The sequence below is a fragment of the Gopherus flavomarginatus genome, chromosome 2 (genome assembly GCF_025201925.1).
Source record: "Gopherus flavomarginatus isolate rGopFla2 chromosome 2, rGopFla2.mat.asm, whole genome shotgun sequence".
NCBI classification, from domain to species: domain Eukaryota; kingdom Metazoa; phylum Chordata; order Testudines; family Testudinidae; genus Gopherus; species Gopherus flavomarginatus.
In genome coordinates, this window is record NC_066618.1 from 103,874,743 (window position 1) to 103,902,260 (window position 27,518).

General features: G+C 40.6%; 1 protein-coding gene across 2 annotated transcripts in view; it reads left to right on the top strand.

The window, feature by feature from the left end:
- The window catches only part of ADCY1 (adenylate cyclase 1), a 240,841-nt gene extending 213,915 nt beyond the window's left edge, over positions 1-26,926 (top strand). Inside the window, exons 15-21 of one of the 2 annotated variants that reach the window (XM_050937673.1) lie at positions 4,432-4,548; positions 6,370-6,516; positions 6,929-7,027; positions 10,581-10,695; positions 12,594-12,718; positions 13,776-13,833; positions 20,560-26,926. In XM_050937673.1, the coding sequence (XP_050793630.1) occupies positions 4,432-4,548; positions 6,370-6,516; positions 6,929-7,027; positions 10,581-10,695; positions 12,594-12,718; positions 13,776-13,833; positions 20,560-20,651 (753 nt within the window). In that variant the 3' untranslated portion in view covers positions 20,652-26,926. Of the gene's footprint in view, positions 1-4,431; positions 4,549-6,369; positions 6,517-6,928; positions 7,028-10,580; positions 10,696-12,593; positions 12,719-13,775; positions 14,436-20,559 lie in introns of those variants that run through there. The other variant, XM_050937672.1, reaches the window with a different exon arrangement.
- The last annotated feature ends 592 nt before the right edge of the window (positions 26,927-27,518 follow it).

Genomic DNA, 27,518 nt, shown 5'->3' on the forward strand with positions numbered 1-27,518 from the left:
TCCTCTTGGCAGTTGAATCCACTACATATCACCCAGTGGTAGTTACATAGATATTGAAGATCAGCAGGAATGATATGGATTCCTGCAAGGCCCTGCAGATGAGGACATTTGGAAAGGAGAACACCACTCTGAGTTCTGTTGGAGAGGAGTGGTTGGAGCCACTGTAGTGCTGGGCTATAGACTCCTGTTGTGTCATGGAGGTGTGGTAAAACCTTGGGCTCCCTACCTTTTTTAGTGCCACTAGAGCTGTTTCTGCTGTGTCCTGGTCTGAACCCTGATGGTGAGGCATCTAGGATGTTGGCTGATATTACACTTTGATGAAGTTTGATGGTTAGTACTTGCTCAATTATTTTTCCCAAGAGTCGGAAGCTTGGCCTAAACTGGACAAATCAGAGTTAGAGGAATGCTAATCATACACTCCTGCCTCAGATGGCCAAACAAATAGTGACTGGATAGCATTAATGTCCATGCAGTGCTTCAAATTTTCTACTCCACTTACCCAGCTTTACTGTTAGGCTACTCTGATTTGACCATATGTGTCCACACATCTGTTACCTGACTGGAAGAATTTGGTATACTATTATTTTAACTTCTGATCTGCCCCATTATGTTAATCTGGAGAGTATTTTGCTTCATACAAAGTTATATGATAACACCCATAGTTCACTGATTGTGGTGACTACATGACTATGCATATTCACCATTTAAAGGTATCTTGATCCTAATAAATGCTAACAAGAAAAAAGGCCAAAACTGGAAGCGCTCCCAAAAGAGAACATTACATCTGTCTTATGTCATGATGTGCACATCACCACAGAACGTTTACCTGATGGTTACATGGGATGTTCTTCACATCGAACTTTATAAATTTTTGTATTCTGGTTTATTGATGTGTATTTCTTGTTTATCATTCACACTTCCATTTTGGTAAAGACACAGCTAACTAACAAGTATCCTTTTACAGATTTTTAAGGCCAGAGAGTACCATTATGATCATCTAGTCCGACCTCCTGCATAATATTACCATACTGACCTTCAAGAGTTTCTCTAGATTTCCTAAGTTCCTGTTTTTGAAAATGGTGGCCTTAAAAAATAGACACCTAAAATTGTGCCCCAAAAGCCTTACAAGGGCACCTAAATAAGTGCTCTGATTTTCAGAAATGCTGAGCTCTCAGCAGCAACGATTCAATGGGATCTGCAAGTATTCCACACCTCTAAAATCAGACCATTACTAACTAATCCTCATAACACTCCCCGGAGTTAAAGATGAAGGAATAGAAGCATTTGGTAAGGCCTACAGGTAGAGTAAATATTCAGAAGTGCAGGACACCTATTGCTGTTCTCAGAACCCTAGCTTCATGCATTGAGTGTAACACAAGCCAGGATGTACACAACTCAGTTTCAGTTTGCAGTTCAAGAAAAGATTCTTGTTTTTACCGTAAAATACTCAGACTCCACCAATAAGGCTGTGATTGTCATCATTCACATATTCAAATGCTTGTAGATAATGATAAAGAAACGGAACAGTGTTTGTGTCTCTAAAATAGGAGGAGGCGATGCTGTTTTGAGAAAGCAGACAGAGTGTGAACACTAAGCATTAAAAAGTGTCAAGAAAATACTTCACAGATGGAAAACAGAGACTTTGGTTGGACTGCAAATTGCATTCAAAGTCACTGGAGGGCTCAGCTTCAGTAAGGGATCAGGAATAAATTATAATACATTCTTGCAGTCCAAATTAGAGCAGAAGCTGAATGTGTATTTCCAAAGGGGATGATGATTCCCAAAGAGGTTTACTTGACAAAATTAGGGTTTTTCAGCTTGCTTTTTCTGTGTCTCTTTAAAGAATGACAAGAAGTTCAAAGAACACTCTGCAGAAAATGGCTGCTAAGCAAAGCCATCTATAATTGAACAATGACTGTTGTGTAGAGATTATAAAAAAAAATATGCAGGGAATTCCATTGAAAACTTTTCATCAAAAACAGCAAAACCTGCTTTCTCCTCAAAAGGGAGAGTTTTCATGAAAACTTTTCTTCTAATCATAAGGATGTATGTATATGGGAGATAGCATGCTGATTTTTCTCCGAGGCAAATGTGTACCAGGCAACCCTCCACGTTAGTATGTGCATAGTCTTTGTCGGAAGAGCAAACAGATTTTGCAATATTAGTAGTGTGACAAGGTCTACATATAAAAAAGACATTGGGAAATTTTAGACTGGATTCTCAGATGGTGTAAATCCACCATTGACTTCAGTTGAGATATACTCATTTATAATACCAGAGAATTTGGCCCTCCATCTTTTTGCTGACTTTGCAAATAGGTAAACAAGAATTATTGTTGTGCTTGATGACAAATGGAGTGTATGTTACAGCTTTGTGAAGGAGTTGAAGTTAAAAGAATAAATTCTACTTGCTGTGATTTCTGTAGGCTGAATTTTACCCTCCTGATCAGCAGTTGTCTGATTTACAAGGAGTGTTTGGATGAAAGATCTGATTAGTACTTTGTCTTGAGAAAAGACTAGGGATGTACAATTAGGGGGGAATGTGTTTGCTCAGAGCGGAGGCTAACATTTTCAAACCAGGGTGCCTAAAGTCAGATTCCTAAGTCCATGTTTAGGCAGCTTGTGACGCGGCGCAGCCATGGTTTGTCCCGCAGCGGGGCTGTGCAATATCCCACGGCCTCGCTGTCAGTAGCCTTAAGCCCGGGCCCTGGTCAGGACGGGGAAACAACCACCATGAGTCACTACGCTCGGGCCCTTAGGCAGGGCTGAGCAGCAAGCACAGTAAGTTAATAGGCTCAGGCCCTTAGGCAGGGCTGAGCAGTAACAGTTCTAGGCCCGGCCCTTGGGTCAGGGCGGAGCAGCAAACACAGCAAGTCACTAGGTGGCTTTCGGCCTCCTCAGAGCAGGGGAAAAGGTGGAGCCCGCCACCTAGGAGTTGGGTGGCAGAGGGGGACACAGGCCCTCCCACTCCTTTGCGTGCCGGCCCGGGGCCCTAGCAGTGTCGTGGAGTCGCTGCTGTCAGTGGGGTCCAAGCCGCAACACACTGACATTGGTTCTGGCAGTGCTGCAGCCAAACTGGGGTCGGCTACCCCCGGGCCACTTCCACTCTCCCCCTTATCGAGTACCTGAGTCTTCATGGTGTCAGCAGAGGGGTCAACCACCATCGGCTCCTCAGGGTAAGTGTTCACCGGTGGGCTCAGCGGGTCCTTGGGGTAGCTGGAGCGGGGCGGTCCCGGCCAGTCTTCCTCAGGGTCGCTGGCATGGGGCAGACTTGGCCAGTCCTCCTCAGGGTAGCGAGCGCAGGGCAGGCTCGGCCGGTCCTCCTCAGGGTAGCGAACGCAGGGCAGGCTCGGCCGGTCCTCCTCAGGGTAGCGAACGCAGAGCAGGCTCAGCTGTCCGAGCGTGAGCGTTGGCGAGCAGGGGCCGCAGGCCTCTGGCCGCTGCCGGAGCTGGGGGCCCACTGAGTTCTGCGGGTCAGCTTTTGTACTTCTGGGTCTGCACCATGACCTCTGAGGGGCGGGCGCAGGCCGCGGTGGCCCCGCCCACAGCAGGGTTGGGAAAGGTTTGTCCCACAGTGGGGCTGTGGGATATCCCACCGCCTTGCTACACAGCTAAATAAAAGTGGTCTGATTTTCAAAAGTGCTGAAAATCCGCAGTTACCTCTGTCTTCTGCAGATCAAATCATTTATATTTGGATGCCTGAATATGGATCCAGGAATCTAACTTTAGGCACCCAGGGTTAGATTAGCTTGCAACATCCAAGCTCTTTTTGTGCGCATGCTCCTTAGCCTGTACAAACGTTTTAAAACATCCTTTAGAGCATTATCACCTGCTACAGCAATTGACAGAATCTGTTGCTTGAATGTGTAGGAATCTTCAGCCCCATTTGGAGAAATTCTGTCATTTGCAAGTGATAAAGTCTCTATAGAAGCACAAAGAACTCCTGTATAATGTAGAAATCATACAAGAATGCAAATATTTCTTAGGAAACTGTCATCTGCATACTTGAAATTTTAAAAAGCCATTGAAGGATTTTTGGGCCAAATCCTGAAGTATTGACTCAATCCTTGCTCATACAAACTCTCATTGGACCAAATTGCCTTCAGTGGAGTTACACCTGTAACTAAGGTCCTGATCAAAAGCCCATTGAAGTCAATGGGAGACTTTTGTGGACTTCGGATCAAGACCTAGTAGCAGAAATTGGCCCACAGACTTTAGTGGGAGTTTGCCATAATAAGGAGTTCAGGATTTTTCCCTGTATGTTAAAAGCAGACAGATCTTGCAACTGTAATAGAGGGTGATATTTATTATTTTGCCGTGCAATCTGATTTTTAAAGCCTGGAGCCGGACGAAGCAATTTGATAATCTGAATTAATGTTATGCTCATTATAAAACAGTAATTTTAAAGAGCTTTTCCCACTCTCGCCCTTAGGCAGAAGAAGAGAGAGATGATATGGAGAGAGTAAAGCTGGATAATAAAAGAATTCTCTTCAATCTCTTGCCAGCACATGTTGCACAGCACTTTCTTATGTCTAACCCTAGGAACATGGTAAGGCTATGGGAAGGAAAATAAGCACGTAATGATATGCATGATTTTTGTGTGACACCCAGGTCAGGGAAATGATATATTTTTTTAAAAGCTTGAAACATTTACATTTCATACTCATTAAAGTGAATAGTTCTGGTAAAAGCCATTGTCAGATGTCAGTTCGGGGTTATTTTCCCTTTCTCAGTAGCATTCAACTTTTCTGAAGGACTTAAGTACAATACTGTTCAGGTGAATGAGGTGTCATTCTGGATCAATGAAGTTGAGTGCCTACATGCAAGTAACCAATTTCTTTTCCAATCAAGTCAAAAGATCAGAGTTTATTACAATCTTCCACTGAGATCAGTTTGGTTCCGAATGGAATATAGTGTGACGTGTCAGACGCTTCCAGCTGAGCCACTCAAGGTTCTTGAAATGTGCCTCATTTATAAAAACATAAATCTAAAAGTCAAAATAAGGAATTCTACACACCCTAGAAGGATACAGTAACTCTGAGGGTGAAAACTGATCTTAAAGCTTGGGCAAGGGAACAAACTGCTACAGGATAGCGCGGAATCATGATAATTGGGAATACTTGTGATTAGAATAATAATTAATAATAATAATAATATCTAGGCACCTATTCGTTAAGGGAAGAGTGTGGGAGTAATTAAATCCTGTAGTAATGCAGGGGATGGACCAGTTGACCAACTAATGACACTATGAATTGTTACTGTTATTGCTAGTGTTGCAATAGCACCTAGAAGGCCCAGTCTGAGGTCAGCATCCCATTATGCTAGGTAGTAATGTGAAATTCATAAAAATGTTTAGGGCTACATTATGGTTGCCCCGATGCAGCTAGTGGGGTGGGGAAGGATTGTGCAGAGTTCCTTACCCACCTCGCATGCCTCCATTGCACATCTGTATGGAAATGTGGGTGTAGGAGAAGGTGTTAAAGCTACAGTCAGAACTAATGGACCCAGCTTGGCCATTAGTTCTGGCCCAGTGTGAGGGTAAGTCCAACGCCCTTCCCTTCCCCATGCCAGACAGCTGCACCACTGGGCTTATACTGCACACATTGACTAAATGGAGAAAGGAGCAGCTCTCCCACAGGCACCAGTGCTCCAGCAATACTTCTGCTGCCTATCCCCCGCCTGGCCTAGCCTTGGGAGAGGCATGATTGAGCTCTTATAATTATTTGTTGTACAAATGCAATGCATGCGTGGACTATATTTATGTCTCGCAGTAAAAAGATGGTGGAGCAAATAAACAGATACAACCCTATAGATTTCCCCAGCTCAAAGCCTCAATACTCTGGTTGTGTGTTGAGTGAAGGACTTGGATCTATATGTAATATCTTGTAAGAGGAGGAAGTTGTCCCTTCCTCCCTCGGCCTGCTCCGTGGTAGCAAAGCCACTCTATAGTGTTTACAGCATCTTCAGTGCTGCAGTAGCCTATACAACCATCATTGCTCCTCTTTCACAGGGAAGAATGGCCTGTGAACCTGCACAGTCTTTCTTTGCTTTCATCACACACCTTGCTTCAAGCTCCCATCTCTCAAGCATGCAACCTTCTAGGAGTTCTGTAAATCCAAAATTACACTGTTTGTGCTGCATCTCAGACCCTCTACACCTCCCAGGCACAGGGGTGGAAAATGGGGCAGGATATGTCATAGGAAATAAAACAACGTTCTATGACCTGTTTCATTTGTAGGACAGAGCTTGGTAAACATTATGGAATTTCTCTTTAACAAAAGTAAATCTGAGCTCAAGAAATCACAAGGATGATACTGCCTGTTTATGTTAATCTCTAATTTTAAAACCCCATATAATTCAAAAATTTCAGGACCTTTATTACCAGTCATATTCACAAGTGGGAGTGATGTTTGCTTCCATCCCAAATTTCAACGATTTCTACATTGAACTGGATGGCAATAACATGGGAGTGGAGTGTTTACGCCTCTTAAATGAAATTATTGCTGATTTTGATGAGGTAAGGTCTAAACTCTCTGTCATTTGATCTTACTGAGTCCACCAGACTTCTGCCAATTCAAGGTTATTTGTGGAAAATTCGTCTTAGTTTGGCTATCTAATAATGTGACTCTGTAAACATCTGATTTCAGTGGGAGTTAGGAGTCTAAGTGCTTTTGTAGATCCCATTAGGCACCTATCTGCTTCTTTACATGCTTAAATATCTTATAAAATCTGGCCCAAAATGCCTTTAAAAACATTAATGTCTGATGTGGCTCCCACAGAAGGCACTGAGAATATTGCCACTGCCAAGACTGGTCCTGTAAAGACTGAAGTGGTTTATCAACTTTAATATGCACATATTATCTGATAGCTATGGGGTTTATTGTCTAAAATATTATGTAATGTTTAACAGTTTTATGTTTTAAACAAAGCTTCTGGACAAAGAATGTTATAAGGACATAGAAAAGATCAAGACAATTGGCAGTACATATATGGCAGCCGTAGGACTTGTACCAACTACAGGAACTAAGGTAAGCTGGTCACACAGTATAATGAAAGACTCTGTGTACTCCATGTGCAAATGATGTTAATTCAGTCTCCAACTGAACAACTAAACACCATCAGTTGTAAAAATGTGGCTAGAAATAATAACTGATAACAATTTGATTTCTTTGCAACAATTTAACCTTTTACATCTGAAAAACAAACAATAACTTAAGACTCTAGAGATACAATGCAAGCATGGTGTGCTGAGCATTACCGAGATGGTTAAGAATTGGGGCTTGATCCTGTGCTCCTCTGCACCCTATGTAGTTATCTTCACCAGTGCAAATTCAGTGTGAAGGCTACCCGAGCAGAATGGAAGTGTTTTACACCTACTTTATACTCGGGTCAGCTCCCTAAGTGCAACAGAGAAGCAGGAAGTCCTGCAGTGACAGTTCCACCAGAATATAACTTAGGGATTGTTTGTTTGTTAAAGAGTCTGAGGCCAAATGTAGACATTGGTCTACATTTCCAGCCAAACACCCAGAAACAAGGAAAGTAACTCAGGTATGATAGTTGAACTGCCATTCTGGTTCCTCCAAAACCTATCCATTTCTGTCCTTCCCCTCATCCTTTCTCTAGCCCCAACCCCATAGTTAAACTTTTTTTCCCTTTTAAATTTTAAATGACATCAGAACCATCTAGTTTTAAGCATAGTTCTGAGCATCTGCCCATGTGCAGTTAGCCCGTGTAACTGTGTGAACTTATTACTGCTACCCTTGTCCTCTCCCCTACACTTTTTCCTCCTATTATTTATTGTCTTATTTTAAATTACACTGTAAGCTTTTGGGGGCAGGGATCACACTTTTCCAAGGGTTTGTACAGAAGCTAGCACAATGGGGGATCCTTTGGGCATTAACCTAGTATAAATCAGAATAATCACAGCAAATCTGGTGTTGGACTACTATATCAGAGGCCATGGTGAATGCATTTTAGCATGTACTCCCTAATTTGTCCATGCCTGATCTGATATCCGTGTGCACGAATCACAGAGGCACCCTTGAGTGAGCTGAAATAGATTTTGCAGAATAACAGTGCACTGGAGGGCAATAGGGCTAGAACGAGCCATGAACTTTTCAAGGATACAATTAACTTTGTTAAATAAATAAAAAACAAGACTACAGCTGAATCAATTATTGGGATCAGTTTGGAATATATCCCAGAATAATGAATATTCTGTGATTGTAGGATGCCTCTGATTGATGCTTTTTTTGCCGTTCCTAATTCTCTTCATTTCTGTGCTACTATTAAATGAACATCAGTCCAAACCTACAGAGATGTATTTTTAAAATACATGTGTGTGGTAAAATTGTTGACTCTAATTGAGGTCCTGAGACAGACAAAAATTGATCACTTGAATTTTGTATCAGTGTGATCTCAGGCAAACAAGCAGAGGCATATCAGTATGTCTGGTATAAATGCTCTTTGAACTAGAATCCTAAAAACAAGTATGATGTTGGGTAACTCCAGCTGTGTATGGTCCAAAAGCTAAATATGTTTATCTCATGTATTGTGTATTTGCTAGCAGAGGAGTCATTTGAATTAGTCCAGTACTGAAAATATTCACTCAGACGTCTATAGTAGGATTTGAAACCCAGGGTCTTAGGCAGAACCTGAACTTGAAGAGAAACATACAAAGCCCAAGATGGGCAAACAAGGACAGAGACGGAAAATGCCACTCAAAGCACAAACTCTGCTAATTAACAGACCAAGTAAAGAAAAAATAACTAAAGACTAAGAGAAAAGGGCCTTTAAATCAACACAGGAGCCCCGGGTGGCGCAGGCCAGGCGACTTGAAAGGGCTGGTTGGAAGATGCTGACCCCAGCCCTGCCCCTGCCACCTGAGGCCCCACCCCTTCTAGGAGCTGTAGCCGCGCCCCTCCCGCCCCCCAGGCCCATACCAGTAAATGGCCTCACTTACTTTCACCCCTGTGTATAGATTTCATCAGGTCCACACTGCACTCTGTTTGCCAGAGTGTACTTCCCCAACAACAGATTCGCCACAATGTCCAACCTTGTTTCAACAATTCAACAATGTTGCCAAATCACTGCAAAGGTCTGCCTATAACTCCTGGGACATATGACAGCCTTTTCATTCTTGACTCCTTTAGCAAGACTTCAATCTTGGTGTCTTCAAGCATGGTTGAAAAACATCCACATCCCCAACAATCATAGTCTATCCAAGCAGGTGTGTTTCTCAAAAGGTCCTCACTTCACTAAATTGGTAGAAGAACCCACAAAATGTGTGGGAGTTCCCTTCTTACATTTTCCTCCCACAAGGATTATTATCCCAGATGTTCCCTGATAGGTTGGGGCGCACAGTTCCAGAAAGTGACAGCACAGGGCAAATGGACCCCTCAGGAGATGAGCCTCCATGTCAACATACTGACGCTCTGAGCAGTTTGTTATACTCGCCAATAGTTCCCACCACACATCAAGGGCCACCCAATCAGAATAATGCTAGACAACAGAGCAGCAATACAGTAAACTCTCTGGGGACCACTCTGGACTTCCCCCAGCCAGACGTGTCACATCTTCACCATCATGAGCCCATACAGTGAGCTCCCTTCTCACCTACCATGATTCATCCCATGCCAGTTACCAAAGCCCTCCTGTGCAAACCTTCCTGCCATCCCTTGCACTGGCCCCTCCACCTCTCTCCCACCCTATACAGTTGTTCCAAGCTTTTCACTTTGAAAATCTGTTCTACCTATTCATATTTAATCTTGACATAATTCAGACTAAATCTCTACAAAGGACCTAGACCTTGAAGGGTCTGATCAGCCTTCACCTTCTACTGAAAGCAAGGGAGATAAGGCTTCTCCATTCCTCACAGGATTGAGTCCAATCCTGCACCACTGAGGTCAATGGGAATGTTGTCAACAGGAGCAGCATGAAGCTCCCAGAACTCACATAGCTAGCAAAAGCCCCAGTTATTAGTTACCACAAGAAGCAGTGCTTACAGCTCTGAGCAAATAGCTGTTGCCCAGCAGCAGAAACACTTTTTTCCACATCAGTTTTGCTTTCCTGGTGTTTACGCGTCTGTTTCTCCTCTCAAAAACACCTGAGGAAGGCAGGAATCCAGAGCATTTGAGTTTCAGACAGAAAAGATGATGATCAAAAGTAAGGACAGCTCTGTCTTGAAGTTTAAGCTGGTAGTAAGTCCTTGGTAAGTCATGTGCCAGAGCCGGAATGCTAATCCATAATAAATTGACAAAGAATTTCAATTAATGGAATATAGAAGGAGGAGCTTCATGTAACCTTAGGCTTTGGCCACATCTGACTTCTTGTTGTGATCCCTTTTTCCCATTGAGTATCTATGTCTCCTGATTTGCCCCCATGACTCCCAGAAGTCAAAAAGAGAAACAAAAACATTTCAGCACTGGAAAAAATAATGCAAACATCTGAAACACAATTGAAAGTTCCCTTTCACGTTTAGCAAAATAGTTTAGATGCAGTTGAGAATGAAAGGGTATGGCAGTGTTTCATCTGGCTCATACTACTGTGTAAATCTAATGTAAAATGTTACTTTTTATCTAGGCTAAAAAATCAATTGTTTCCCACTTGAGTACACTGGCAGATTTTGCAATAGAGATGTTTGACGTTCTTGATGAAATCAACTATCAGTCTTACAACGATTTTGTCCTCCGAGTTGGTAAGTCATGTTTCTAGAATTAGCCTAAAAAACGTAGCATTGCTGTTGGCTGCCTTCCCCATTTTATCCGAAGAGGTTCAGTAGTAGAGAATTGCCCATATATTTTAATGAAAATTGCTCATATTCAAGTTTCACTCAAGAGCATGGAACCAGACGAGTCTAGATCGATGGCTATTATATCATCAGCATGTTTGCACAACTGCCATTAATTTAAGGGGAGTTACACATGCAGAAGGTGGGAATGAAAGCATCGAGATTAAGGGTGCTAGTCTTTATGTTCAGGACCAATTCCAGTTTGGTTAGTTATGTGATGCTTAGCTAAAATTCTTTTAGAGTTTCAGTTGCGTATGGTTTGCTTTCATTCCCTGACATGCTCTGTTCTCTAACATTGCTGTGCTTTGTTAAACTGCTGCAGCATTCCACTCCAGAGCTAGCTGTACTTCACTGGTGTGTGTACATGTTTTGTGTGCATATATAGTTTGGAAAATGCTTTGGAATCTTTGAGACTTTTCTTACGGTATCAAGAAAGGTCGTTTAGCTCATTTCCTCTCCTAGTTGCTGCAGCTTCTGCTTCCTCCAACAAATCAAACCCCCCTGCTTCCTCCTTCAGCCCTCTCGTGCCACACACACATTCTCTCCTCCACATGAAGAATTGCACTGTGATCCTCACCCCTAAAAGCCAATTCCCTTCTGCAGCCTTTGTTGCTTCAGTGCCATCCCTCCTTCTGGCCCTTCCTCAACAGTAATTCCATGGCTGTTCTCATCTCAGTGAAATCCTCTAATTTGACATGCTTCCCCCACCCTCACTCCTTTTGTTTCCTATCCCATTGGTTGAGTTGTGCGCTCAAACTGGAGCGGATCAGTTGTGCACATAAAGTGGACTGGATACACTAGCAGCCAAGTGGTGAAAGTGGTCATAGACCATGACATCAATAGTGAGGAGAGGCAAGTCATGCTACGGTCCTAAACTCCCCCACTGCCCAGCAACTAGAAGATTTCCTCCATCACTGGTATAATGACTTCCTCCAAAGTGTCCTTAGAAGACCACAGTGTGGCTGGCCATGCACAAGTGTGCAAGGGACAGACAGAGCACCAGGATCCCTCTCCCCACTTAACTTATGCAACTTGTCATGGGGAAGCCACAATTCTCATCCTTGCATAGGACCTGAGACCATTAGAACCAGCAGCTGTGCAAGAAACCGCAAAAAGTGGTAGGGTCATGCCGCTCCCCACTTCCACACTAGCTGGTGAAATCAGCATAGGGCCTGGGAGCTAATACTGTGCCTCCAAAAAGGAAATGTGTGTGCCAGTTCTGAGTGCTTCTCCCCTGATAGCACTCCCAGGGGAACCTGTGTGCCTCTGCATGCAGAATATATCCCTTGTCTGGACCTGCTTCCCCTTGCCCCATCTTCTGATGTTTCCCAGCCCAATTCCGGTGCCTGGTCAGTGTATTCCTGCTTAGGATGCTGTCTCTTAAAAAGCACAATAGAGCCCATAAGAAGTAATCAAGGGTCAATAACCTCGTGCCATGACATGTGCTACTAAATAGCTGATACATTTTATGCCATAGGTGATTCTTCTTCTCCTCCTCCTCCCCCCAGGAAGATTGAAATTGAGAATTTCCCTCATGAGATTAGAACAGTTTTTTAATATGAGTTAAAATAATGTTACATTTCAAGTGTGCTCCGTGTGCCTGTGTAGTTCAATTTCTAGCACTCTTCGGGATCCTGGGTGTTGAAAAGCTCTAATATAAGATGATGCTATTGTGTACTATGACAGGTAAAAACACTGAAGTCATTTATGGCGAAACAGTTGGAAAGAGTGACTGTTTCTCTTAGATCTATGTCACAGCACTTGAAGCAGCAACAACAAAATAAAAGCCATTGTTCTGATTTTAGGTATTAATGTTGGGCCTGTAGTGGCAGGAGTTATTGGGGCCAGAAGACCACAATACGATATCTGGGGCAACACTGTAAACGTTGCCAGCAGAATGGATAGTACTGGAGTGCAGGGTAAAATTCAGGTGAGTACATTCCAATCACTCTGTATCAGTTTGAAGTTCCTGTTTATTAACAATCCTATGATTACATTTTCAAGGCTACTTAGAAAGCTCAGCCTCAATCTCTTCATGTTTCTTATGAATGTGACAACATCCCCAAGGTGATTCAGGTGCCTGCTGTGTAGTTATTCTTCTGTTATCTGCTCCACTGCTTTGAGGTGGTGAAATCAAAGGATCAACAAACCACAAAGGGAAGTTTCACCTTCAAATTCCTGCTGTACTGCACTCCGCTGGATTATAGGCCTGAATCTGCAGTCTTTACGCAGGCCAATCACCCCTAAACTTCCACTTCACTCTGGGAATTTTGCCTGAATAAGGTCTACAGGATAAGGACCTATATCAGATTGCATTCAGTCACATCTTCTATAGCTTGTGGAATCTTTCTGGATGAAAGGCGCCGCACACTTGTAAAATATTAATAATCTTTGAGACTGTCCTGAAACAAAGCTGCAACTCCTAGCACAGACTGAACTTTGGGGACACCTGTATCTGAACTTCACATTTGGCCAAAATCTCTGTTACTGTAAACTAGCTTCAATGAAGCTGTGCTAGCTTGTACCACCAGAGAATTAGACCCTGTGTTTCTAATGAGAGAACCAAAACCCCAGCTCCTTAGGGCCCATCTCATTATTCATTATTATAATTATTAGCACCAAAGCACATACCAGGGGAAACCATAAACCAATAGTTACTCATTCATTCCATGGAACATCTTTCATCACAGTTAAAGGAATAGAATATCAGGGTTGGAGGGGACCTCAGGAGATCATCTAGTCCAACCGCTTGCTCAAAGCAGGACCAATCCCCAGACAGATATTTACCCCAGTTCCCTAAATGGCCCCCTCAAGGATTGAACTCATAACCCTGGGTTTAGCAGGCCAATACTCAAACCACTGAGCTATCCCTCCCCGCATCTATGAAAGTGTCATAGAGAAGTATAATTCTGTTTTCTTAGTCTAGGCTTAACCCTAGCTAATTGATAGGAATGGTAAAATATAATACTGGCTTTTCTTACCCACAGGTGACAGAAGAAGCTCAGCGGATATTGAAGAGGTGCACTTACGAGTTTGTGTGCCGAGGTAAAGTCAGTGTAAAGGGAAAAGGCGAAATGTTGACCTATTTTCTTGAAGGAAAGACCAATGGAAATAATTCGCAACCACGGTCTTTAAACTTAGAGCGGAAAATGTACTCTTACGGGAGAACAAACATTCAAACCAAACTCGGCACCAGTTGTCCATCAGTGTCCTCAGTCGCCAGCTTTACTGTAAAAGCTGGGCTTGGAGCACTTCAAGCATCAACAACCCACACAAATCAAACATTACATTACCTTCCTTCTGTGCTAGCTGTGAAAGAAGCATAGAGCAGATAAAATTCGCAGTGAACTCAGAGAGCAGAGATTGCCTGAATTTTCACCAGGAGGTCAAGGATCATAGGCCATGGCATCAACCAAGGATCACTACAACCCAACCAAAGAGAACTTGGGAACTGCATAAACAAACTCTTGGAATGGAACAAATAAGGGCTAGCAATTCTGTTAGGAAAAGTCTAAACCCAATTTTTTGGAAATAGGGAATATTTTCTTGGCATTTTTAAAGGATAAATGCTATAACTGAAAAAAGTGTACACGTGACACTGTATTTGTGTGTGTATATATATATATTAAATCTATATATGCACATATACAAACACTCCTATATAGAGATAGATAATAGAGATTTATATATATATATATATATATATATATATATATATATATATATATATATAATATGTATTTATTTACACATCCACCTGCAGTGGCATAAGGGAGAGATTTCTCTTACCACCATATCCAGTATTGTTGGGTCTGAGGTTAGTAAAACTGCTATTAGGAAAGGAGGGTGAGATGATTGAAAATTATTTGGGTCTATAGCAAGAGTTATGGAAATCTTGCTTCACTGCTTGAAATAAGGAAACAAGAATTCATCTGAGATTGGTAAATGAAGGCTGAATTAAAGCCAACTGCTAAATTGAGGTATCTTTTAAGTTTTATTTGCATGTTCAGTAGCTTTGAATGCTTTCCAGTTACAATTACAGCACAATGCTATGAGCTAGACAAGAGACAGGGCTTAGGAATTTGACCAGATACTAATAAATGTTCTTTCCATTGACAAAGAAGGTTGCTAAATTACTCTTTCGGTAGGCCTTTTTGGCCTTGTATGAGACAGAGGTGCCATCCTGCAAGCACAGCAATATGCTTATGCAATATAGAAACAATCTTTCCTGTTTTATGCACATTGCCAATTGTATTGAAGGTAGAGAACAGTGAGACACTCTCTCTTTTTGCAGTAGCAGACTTCCACTGAAAGCACAGATTTTTTTGCTCAGTGAGGATTTAGGCCTGTTGGAACTCTTCAAAGGGCTGACCAGTATCAGTTACAAATGTGCTGTTAGTATTGTTATATTTGTATATTTGCCAATATTTTTTTTTAAAAAATTGATGCCACTGTTTTATTATATATCCTAATTCAGCACCAGGCTTGTTCTTCTTAGTTACACAATTACAGAAAGTATATACCTATTTTTGAAGATAGGACTCTGAAAGGCAAGCACATCAAACTTTCTCCAAATGACGATCATGTTGGTAAACTTCCCCTGAGTTAGAGGGCTGCTCTTAATTTGCATAAAAGAGAACATATTTCAGCCACTCTCATGATCTCTAATAAACAGATGCAATCCACAAAGATTACGTGTCCCAGCATACAGTGTTTCATCTTGAGTCAAGATGATGTGGAATGCACTTATGTATTAAAGATGAGGACAGCAGGTCATATTGCGGAGAGGCCTAGGCCACAGGTAGTCCAGGGGTTGCTGCCATACAACACTCCAAGGTACAGGCAGCACACACAAGTGAAATACACATTGCCACTGGGAGAGGCTAGAAGCTAGTTTTGTTTAAAAAATATTTTTAAATATGCAGAATGTACAACAGAACAAAACTGTTGTATTTGCTGTACAAGTTTCCTACTATCTAATGCACACGTCAGTTGCACAGTTCCCATCTCAGTGCAGGAGCCACTAGAAGTTTATTATTGACTTCAGTAGGAACAGGATTGGGTTTTAAATTCTGACTGTGATTCTGATACTAGAGGCTCTTATTTGGAGTAGGCTTTTGTCATGGATAAGTCTGTCTATCATCTTATACCACATCCATTACTGTGGTATCCAAACACCTATATTAAGTCTTAAGGCATACACCCAGTCAAGTTCTATAGGCCACTTCTTTTGTAAACTGCCCATCCATATGCCAGTGTGCTTGCAATGATCCTTGCATTCACCCAAGAGTTCAGAAGGAACTCAAATATGAAATTGCAGAGCTACTAATTGTTGTATGTAACCTATCACTGAAATCACTCTGTACCAGATGACTGGAAGGTAGCTAATCTAATGCCAATTTTTGAAGAGACTTCAGAGTAGATTCTGGCAATTACAGGCCAGTGAGCCTAACTTCAGTACCAGGCAAATTGGTAGAAACTGTAATAAAGAATAAAACACACAGAAGCACACAATTTTGGGGGGGAAGAGTCAACAAGGCTTTTGTAAAGGGAAATCATGCCTCACCAATCTATTAGAATTTATTGAGAGCGTCAACAAGTATGTGGATAAGAGTGATACAGTAAATATAGCGTACTTGGATTTTCAGAAAGTCTTTGACAAGGTCCCTCACCGTAGGCTCTTAAGGAAACTAAGTAACCATGGGATAAGAGGGATCAATGGATCAGTAACTGGTTGCAAGATAGGAAACAAAGAGTAGGAATAAACAGTGAGTTTTCACAATGGAGCGAGGTGAACAGCGGGGTCCCCCAGCCATCCGTACTGAGACCTGTGCTGTTCAACATATTTATTAATGATCTGGAAAAGGGAGTGAATAATGAAGTGTCACGGTTTAAAGTTGACACAAAATTATTCAAGATAGTTAAGTCCAAAGCAGACTGAGGAGTTACAAAGGGATCTCCCAAAGCTGGGTGCTGGGCAACAAAATGGCAGATTAAATTTAGTGTTGCTAAGTGCAAAATAATGCACCTTGGAAAAAATAATCCCAGCTGTACATATATAATGATGAATTCTAAATTAGCTGTTCCCACCCAAGAAAGATCTCAGAATTACTTTGGATAGTTCTCTGAAAACTCCTGCTCAGTGTGCAGCAGCAATCAAAAAGGCTAACTATATCCTAGCAACTATTAGTAAGGGGATAAAAAAAACCACAGAAAATATCATAATGCCACTATATAAAACCATAGTATGCCCACACCTTGAATACTGTGTCCAGTTCTAGTCGCCCCATCTCCAAAAGGATATAGTGGAACTGGAAAAGGTTTCAGAGAAGGGCAACAAAGATTAACAGCTTCCATATGAGAATAATTAAAAAGATTGGGGCTGTTCATTTTAGAAGAGAAATGACTAAGTGGGTATATGATAGAAGTCTATAAAATCATGAATGGTATAGAAAAAAACAAAAACCAGGGGTCACCTGATAAAATTAGTAGGCAGCAGGTTTAATGCAAAGAAAAGGAAGTAGTTTTTCACACAACTCATCTGTGGAACTCATTGCCATGGGATGTTGTGATGTCAAAAAGCACAAATGGGTTAAAAAAATTACTGGGTAACTTCAGGAAGGATAGGTCTATCAATAGCTATTAGCTGGGATGGTCAGGGATGCCAACCCTAAATCTCTTGACTGCCAGAAGCTGGCAGTGGAAGATGGATGGATCACTCCACAATTTCCCTTTCTGTACACTTCCCCTAAACCTCTGCCATGGACCATTCTTGGACACAGGATACTGGGTCAGCCCACTATAGCAGCTCTTTTGTTCTTATTTTAAAGAGTTTTTAATGGGGTCTCTTTATGGACAAATGTTGTCCCAACAGTTGCAGAGTGTGGGAGTAAACATGATGAAGTTTGTTTTCAGCTCTCCATGTAGCCAAATCAATACTATATTGTGTATCATGGATTTGTAGAAGTTATTTTATTCATTTCTGTAGCAATTTTCAGTGTGTCAGTACAGAGATTGAAAGGCTAGATTTGCGGTTAAAGCACTGAACTAGATTGATCTATTCAATTCCAGGCTCTGCCACAGATTTCCTGTGTGACCTTGGCCTAGTCACTTCATCTCTGTGTATTTCTGTCTTCAGAGTGTGGATAATAATAGTTCCCTGCCTCACAAGGGTGTTGCTGGGAATAAAATCATTAATTCAAAAACTATAGTGATGAGGGCCCTCTAAGTTAACAGATCACACATATTAGCAAGAACAAAAAATTGCATAATTTAAATTGAAGCAAACTGTATTAATGCAACATTGAGATTGTATTGTTCAAATAAAAAGTTATCAGGAAATGCAAAGGATGATGTTCCAAGAGCTATGAGAACTTGGTCACATTGCATATCCTGTATCTTGTATAATATGCATTTTATGAAGTAAACCAACCTATGTTAAACTAGACATTTAACCAAAATGGACAATTCTGTATAGGTGCAATACCATCCATTAACTTATGCACTTACTGACGTTGTGAGTTAAACCGTGCAGTTTAGGGTCATTCATTCCTACTACAATTCCAGTTATGTCAAATTAAAACCATTTTTTTTCATTTATTATTACTTTTAGTAGTAAAATTACTGTAGCCCCAGGAGCCCCAGTCATGGACCAGGACTCCATTGCACTCGATGCTGTACAAACAGAACAATAAGCTGGTCCCTGGCTCCAAGAACTTACAATCTAAATAATTGTCTAGGATGTTTAAAAGCAGGAAATATGAAGGGGAAATGGCCTTGGCATCTAATGTCACTGAAGTGATGGATTGAGGAAGAGTGAATTCCTCCCTTTGCTGTTGCTGTAGTTGGAGGCAATTCTGCAGCACTGGTTTAACAAGGCAGCAGTACATCGGTTTACATTGTGATGGCCGCATCTTTCCAATGGGAAAAACAGATGGTTCAGAAATTAAAACAAAGTTACAATAGAAACTGTTTTGCAGCCATTACAGCAGGCACTACTAGGTACTCACTCTACTAATGTTGTATTAAAAGTGTATTTTTGCCTTTCTGCTCTCATTTCCTATTTGTCTGACCTTCCAAATTTAATTTCTCTGTGTACATTTTTGTATCCTCCTTTGAATGACATATTTCTGTAGTCTCTCCACCCTTTTGCGTCCCCATGTATGCCTTTGGCAAGCTTTATGCAGGAAAGAAAATAGCAGTAATAACTGTGCTCAGCCCACAAAAGCATGTGATTCTTGACAAATTTAAGAAATATCCTTATGTTTCTTTGTGGCAACCATCTGAAGATAATAATTGGCCTGATCCAAAGACCATGGAAGTAAATATAAAGCTTCCCATTGATTTCAGTGGGCTTTGGATCAGGGTGCATTTCTCCTATATTAGATTTATTATTTTTTCAATTCATGCTCTGAGGTTTTGCACTGGATGATCTTGCTGTAGCCCCATTAAGGCGTCAGTGCTGCCCTTTGATACACATATGTACTTCCCATTTTAATTAAGGGAAGTTACATGGACACATCATGGGCAGAATAGTGTCCTAAGTTTACATTTATTCTTGTGTAGCTGTTGGCTTGAACACTTAACTGGGAGGAGCCCTACAATAAACTGGTGCCAGTTTTGGCAAGATGTCGTTAATGTCTGTCAATTGCAAGCACAATATTTCACATCAGTTTGCATGTTTTCTCTTAAGATAATAGTAATAATTTTAAAGTCTTTCATTCTTTACATAAGCAGATGAACATCAGAAGTCTTCAAACTTTCTTCTCTCTTGGGAACTAATTTCAAAATGTTCCTATGTTACATTTATGTTTAAATGATTATTTTTTATTCTACCATGATTACAAACTGGCATTCAGCTGAATTGCTGGCTAGATATTTCCAAACATTTAACACACAGATCGATTAAAAAGCAATTTTACCCAACAGGTAAAGTGCATTGTTTCTCTGTAGATGTTCTCACCTGTGAGTATTGACATTCCATTACCATCACCTGAAACACAAGCACACCTTGTAATAGTGAGCTCTGCTCCCTTTAGGTGAGATTTTGGGAGAGCCTGAACTTTCATCTCATCAGGCCTGAACCTGCATTCTTTATGCACCCAAAAGTTCTATGGAAATCAATGAATGTCTGGGGTGCAGCAGGAGTTTAGTACTTGGCCCCGTGCATGCCAGATTGTGCTTTTGGTTTCACTAAAGTAAATCTCCAGTAATGCCATTGAAGTTGCTCCTTATTTACAACAGTGTAACAGAATAGACTACAGACTTAAATGTCTTTACTATTTTTGCCTGTATTGTAACTATAAGGCAAAGAAAGTACTTGGGAAACATCTGTGTGTGTTTGTCCTGTGCCATTTCAAAACTGAGGAATTGAATATATTAGTAAGCGGTCAATATGAATAATTTTAATTCATCTGATTATCTGCTTGTAGCACAAGTTAAGCATTTACTCTACCATCAGCAAGTCCAAATTCTGTACATGTTCTGTCCAGTCAGGAGGACTATTTAGCCATAATGTTCTTTCAAGTTACAGTTTTGTATTGCAGTGACAACCAACATTTTTTAATTTGTGATAAAACTGTATTATAATGCCTTATTTATTTGTAATCTTGTACAGTGTTAAACATTGGCCTTTCATGTATTATTCACTTAAGAGATATTGTATGAAATTTTGTAAATAGTTTTAGCTATGACAGGTTGTTGCATGTACACTTGTATAAAAAACAAACAAAAAGGCACACTTTTAACAAATGTTAATGATTTTTGTAACAGAGGTTTTACATGCGCATGAAGATTATAAATCCTTTGGAAATGGACATCCTTTTGTTTTTCCTTGCAATCTACTGCATGCTGCACATGCCTGACTTCAGTAAAACAAAAGAAAACAGTAAGTTTTTCCTAAATATTTTTGACATATCACTTTTGACGGAGTTTAATCCACTAGTTGCATGTGCATTCTGCAAAGCAAAAGCAAAATACCAACAAAACAAAGAGAAACTGTAACCTAATAATCACGCCAACCTCAGTGTTGCTAAATCCATGTTATGGTATATGAAATGTGCTATCGACATCTATGCTATCTTTTAAAAAGTACCTTTTGGTCATCAGAAGCAATAAATTAAACACCATTTACTGTAAAATAAAAATGAATGGACATATTAGTTTCTAACTGTGTAACAAGTCTGGCATTCAACAGGTACTGTTTGATTTAGGACAGGCATCAAGGGAGAAAGAGCCATTGTCAAATTCATAAGTGCGGTGAGCAGGCACAATTCATTTGAAGGGGAAAAAAAGTAAATTTGGCCCATTGGTGTTACCCAGATTGTTTTTTAATGTAGTAATAAATACTACAGTTATTGTATCTGAGAAATACACTATACAAATACATCATTTTCATATAAATATATATGTGTGTATATAATAAACATTTCATTCTATGGCCTTATTTTTTGACTCATGTTGCAAAATGACCCATAGTTCAAAATATAAGAGTGCTGCATATAATTGTGATAAAAAAATATGTAAACTTGGCTTTTCTGTGTTGGTTTTTCTGGGACCTCCTGTATAAGGCACCAATCGTACTCCCACTGAAGTCAATGGCAAATCTACCATTGGCTGCAATGGTACAGTATCAGGCCCTGAGCCAGCTTTTGATGTCAAGTGCATTTGTATAACAGATCAGAATCTGTCCCTTTAACTGATTGTAGTTTATGCTTCAAAGCAATTTAATCCCATTCATTGCAGGGAAGATGGGAAAATTATTCCAAAGCCAATTTCCTATTCAATGTCTCATGAAAACTTTAAATCCTTATAATGTTGTGCTGTAATATCTGTTACTATAGCTAATAAGATTTGACAAACTATTTACACAACTGCAATTCTGCTACATAATAATTCAATAATATATTTGAGACCACTAACCACAGAACAGCACTGAGGCTGATGGAAGTGGAAAAAGTGTATGCACTTTGTATAGTACACATAATTTATGCTGTGGGTTAACATGGACTTCTTACATTTTGCAGACTTTTATCTGGTATTATTATAGGGCTTGAAATCCTTTCACATGACTGCCTGGTTAATTAACACTAGTGTTTCTATAAGTAACCTTGTCATCATAAAGGCAGACATCGATCCATGTATCTAAATTGGCTTCATACATGAATCATTATATCCTATTGAATGACTGGCTTCATATGACAATTAAGGATTTTCTAAACCCATTTAATAGTATGTATAGATTAATTCATCTCAAATTCAGTATGTTTTTATTGTAAATGTGATATATTTGTTATGAGTAATGACAGTCTGGACTCTTACACCTCTGCTTATCTCTTCCCCTACTCCCATCATCACCCTAACCCTCTTCTTCGCATTCATATATTGCTTTTTCCCCCTTTCCATCTAATTTTCTCTCTCTTTCTCCATTTTGTCCCCTTCCTTACCGAGTGTTTGTACTACACCTTACACACATTCTCCTGTCACAGCCATCCAACCTGCCCCATCACAGCCCATCTTGCTGGTAGTGTCGTTTTAACTGGGAGCTGCCTGTTGGTCCTTATTTCTCTTTTCGAACTGCCAGACAGCACCTCACAGGCTGACTCACCTAGCATGGGCCAGACTTCAGCAAGGGCAAGGACTGGGAGGGCAATTAAAAAGCACAAAGCAGGTAGTGGGTCCAAAATGCTGAAGGGGATGAAAATCTGTGGTAAAGAAGAGGAATAGTACTGGTCTGATACTGCAGCCTTTGAAACTAGTGGTGAAATTCCCAATGGATTTAGTGGTGCGTAGGCCCCGAGTCAGCAAGGTATTCAAGCATGTGCCTAGTTTCAACTGGATTTAGGCATGTACTTAAAATTAAGTAAGTGCTTAGCTGAATCAGGACCAGATTTGTATTGTTTGTTACATTTTCACAATAAGGTGTAAGATCTCTCAATAGGCTGGTTTTTCACCTGTATTGAGAATTTTAAACTAATTTGGAATGTTATTTTTCTCTTTTTTTAAATGTCTGTTTTATAATCACAGTATTTCAGACTGTGGCTTAGCGCTGATTAATGTACATGGCCAATGTGCCTAAGCACTTGGCTTTGCTTGTGCCTTACCATATGGTTTAGGGGACCGGTTCTCCTTTCCGCTACTCCAGTTTTATCCACTGTGCTTCCATTGAAATCAAAGAAGTCAGTCACGCCGTCTGAAAACTGGTGGAACAGAATGGAGAGTCAGGCCGCAAAGCTGTATCTGTATAGAGCATTTTTACCACTTCTTCCCCAATTTGATCTAGCACAAACACAACTGCACCAGTGCCATCAGCGGTGGAAGTGCTTGTGTTGTCCACACACAGGAATGTTTACCACCATTATTGTTATTTATCATTAAGGAGCCTGCTTTTAAAAAGTGTTCAGCTCCCATTTAGAAAGCTAAATAAGGGCCAGATTCTCCTAAATCCTCAGCATTCAACATGCTAATCTAGTTTGAAAATTTGGCTGGTTATTTTGGTGCTTAAATGGGGGAGCTGGCCCTATATTGTACAGTATAGACATCTTGATAAAAACACCAATTTCCAATCTACAGTAGCACTCTCACATTTATTAGCACCAATGTAACTGTATCTGTGCTAGACCAATGGTGTTAAAACTGCTAAAAATTCTCATTGTAGACTAGGCCAAGGTGTGGATTAATTACTGCTATTGCACACTCCATGTGTCTTACTGCTAAAGTGCCTGGCACATGACTTTTGTCCCAGATGTGTTGATGCTGGGAGCAGTTATGACAGATTGGAATTAGCAAATTGAAGTCATTTTAGACTATTGTAAAACTTGTATTATTTAGAAACCTAGAGATTTTTTTTCTTCACTTTCAGTTGGAAATCCAAGTGATACATCAATGTGTTCTAATTAAATGTAGATTAAGGTTAATTGTGTGTACTACTAAATAAAATTACTTAACGTTTTTAAAGAGTAGCCCCAATAAAAACCTTCTCTTGTTACTCTTGTTTTTGCTTTGATAACCACATTGAACATTTGCAGCCTGATTTTCAAAACTATGTAACGGTAAATTGACTACCTGATTTGCACGCACACACAGCAAATTTGTAACATTTGCATTTACAGATTTGTATTTAGCATATGCAAATAGTGAGTTATCTGTGCATCCAGACAGGCAGTTAAACTCACAAGTAGGCAACCAGATGGGAAAGTCCTATAAAACTTAATAGGGATGGAGCCAATAAGCTTCTGTAGAAACTATTCTAAAAACAGAATTCAATAGAGAACATCTGTTCTTTAGAACTTTAAACCAATCTATAGAATTCCATAGCAACTAGCATGGACATAATTCTCTATGGAATTCTACAGGTGGTTCAGAAATTCTATAGATAGGTATAATTTTCTGTTAAATTCTATTAAGTTTTTTCCACATGGTATAGATGTGCAAATGACCAATTGTTGCGCAGATTTGGTGTAATTCTACACAAAAATTAAGCATGCAATTTTGAAAATAAGGCACTGTAACATTTAAAAAATGCCTTTCAAAATTATAGCTTTTGGGGACAAATTTTACCTAGCAAGCTAGAAATCCCGTAGCAACAACCCTTATTCTGGCCCTGTATGTCCTTTGAGAGAAGACATTCCACAATCTGCGTGACAACTGCCAAGGTGTAATCTGTACTGCAGTCAGGAAGTATGATTCACTTGTTGATGCATTTACACTTTTGATCCAGCAATGGTCATATGCACATACACTTGCACAGATTTATGCCTCCATTTGGGAACAGGATGTGAAGCTGTTATCAGCCAGAACACAGGTGCATATTAACGCTGCTTTTCCAAAAATATTCATTTAGGGGGATCATTTTGCTTATACCAGAATTTGGCCATTAGTATTATGTCTTACAGCAATGTATGTGTGCGTACATACATTTTCATGCACAAACATTTTTAACAGGAGTCAATAGTACAGGAGCTATAACAACTTGCTTTTAAATGTTGCAGATTTACAGATCTTTGGCCTGCTTTCATGTTCATGTGAACATGCCCTTAACATTTGGAGTTTGTACAATATGTTTTATATAGAAAGTGATTTTCTTTCAATGTCTGTAGCAGGTTTCACTGGGGGTCAGCAGGCCTAGTGGGCAGGCCACAGCTCAACAGTCTCTCAGAGCCTTGGAATGGCCTTGCCAGGCAGTGTGAGGGCTCAGCAGCCAAGTAACAGTCAGTGTGGTACTCCTGGGGTTCTCGCAATTAGCCAGAGGAGAAAGGAAGGGTAAGGGGACCCAGCCCCTTCTGCTCCACCAGCTCCCAGCCCAGGGCCCCAGGGGAAAGAGGGGAGAGAGAGTCTCAGCCCCCTCTTAGCTGATTCACCAGACCAGCCTCCCCTGTGCCCCTTCATACCTCCCTGATTCTCTCTTTGCTTTGGAGCATAGTCCCAGCACTCTGCTTCCCTCTCAGAAGGGGGTTGGTCAACAATTCAGATAATCAGCTGGGATTTCCCACCTCACTTTCAGCATCCCCATTTCTCCCTTGTCGGGGTGAAGGGGGGGTCAGGCCCCTATTCTCCCAGTCAGGTTTTGCTCACACTCCAGATCTCTGTGTCCCAAAAGCTTCAGACAGTCAGTTTCTCCTTCACTCTCCCTCCTGCTTGACTGTCTGAGTCCCTTTTTAAGTAGATCCTCCATTTGTCGCATGCTCTGCAGCTGCTGAGGGTCAGGGCCTTCTTGGCCCAATGTTGCTGCTTCATGCCCTTAGCCTTAGTATCAGGTCTGTAAACCCCATCACAATGTTGTACCTATTTTTTCCTCCATTATCTTGAAAGAATTGTTGGTTTAAGTATGAAAAGTCTACTTATTGCATAACACTATGGGCAAAATTCTGCTCACTTTACTCATACAAATAGTCCCATTAAAGTTAATGAGGCTATTGACATGAGTAAGTTTTGTTGCCGTGTCTGTTCCCATTTACACAAAGATTGTCCTTTTCAGAAGCTCAGTAGTTGCCTGACTCTCTCGTATGGCATTGTTGTTAACATATATTGCTATGCTCCTTTGCTGCATTTCCCCTACTCTAAATCATTTTTAATATATGGCAGCCTGCATGTATTTTAATTTTCAACTTTCCTTTTATTAAAACAGAATCAATTCCATATTGTTATTTATTATTTCAACAGCTTAATTAAAGACCCTAAGTTAAATCTGAGCTCTGTGGAAGTCTATGGATTGACCTCAGTGGGGACAGGATTTCACCCCGTGATTTGAATTGTAAATCAAAAATGCAATCTGAGTTGAACATCATTTGACATTATGGGTTGTCCCCATCTCCTACTAACTGTGCTGTTGGGAAGATTGGGTGTTTAGCACAAAACACAACCAAATTCTGCAGGATCTGGCCTACAAAGTTTAATATGCCTTGTTTTAACTTATGTTTCTCCTCTGAGAAATCCTGGGTCCTTTAAAGTGTCCTAGATGTGTGTTTAAAGAGTGAGCTTGGCTTTGTTCAAAGAGTCAGCACAAGGACTGAAAGCCTGGTCCCATTAATGTCAACGGCAAACCTCCCATTGACTTCAGTGGATCCGGGATTTCACTCAACAACTATCCACCTCCTATGTGGTTCTCAAGTAGGACTAAGGGCTTGTCTACATGGCAAGTAATTGCCTGGCAAGCGAGTGTGTGAATCTCCAGAGCATCAGCTTGCCATGCAACATCCAATGTGGACACTGCTACAGCTTGCTGAAGTTCCAAGAGTGTGCCTTGACTTACTGCACTTTCAAGTGTTGGTGAGTCTTTGTCCTAGCCTCTCTGTGGGCTTGATTTCACCTCACAAGATAGCAAACAAACAATTATAAATGGTTGAATAGAAAAGGATAGATGTGATGCACTATCCGGCTTTCTGACTCCCGGGTCTCTGCTTTCTACCACAAACTGTCCCGCACCATGCAGATAGATAGCAAAAATGGAGCATTATGTTTCACAATCAAAACTGGTCTGGTCAGATGACAGCCAGCCATACTATCCATTGTAGCCCCACGGAATGCTTGAAAGTATGCCAAAGACATTTAAACTCCTATCCACAAATAGAATGATGCTAAGAAGAAAAAGAGCCAGGCGTGTGCACGTGCGCGCACACACACACACACACACACACTCTCTCTCTCTCTCTCTCTCTCTCTCTCTCTCTCTCTCTCTCACTCTTCAGAAGGTAACATAATTCTGTTTTGTGTATTAAGATATATATGTCAATACATGCTTTGATGCGGCTTACACACAGTATGTATATTATTAGAGAGACTTAGGAAAGCACTAATGTGGCCCAAATGATATAGTGTAAGCAACTTGATTTTTTTTCTTCTGCTGAAAATACATGACATATGTAAAGATGATCATTCAGAAATGATCATTTAGTCTGAGTGTTATAGGGATATTTTCCTCCAAAAATCAAAGCAAAGATTGACTCTGAACTGTGCAATTTTGGGATTAAAACTTCATTTATTCTACCTTATTGTGAACTAACTTGAATCCAGCCATTAAGTAAGAAGACCATGTTACAGTAATCTTATCTGCTGTTTTACCTGTACCATAGATGATTGCAGTAAATTCGATGTGGCTTCCAAACTAACTTGCATACTTTAATGAAAGTATTTGAGTTCATTATCACCACATATACTGTAATTCCATCTTTAATTATGGGAAGCCAATCAGACATTTTCTTCAGTTATATTGGTCTGAGAGACATCAGAAGATC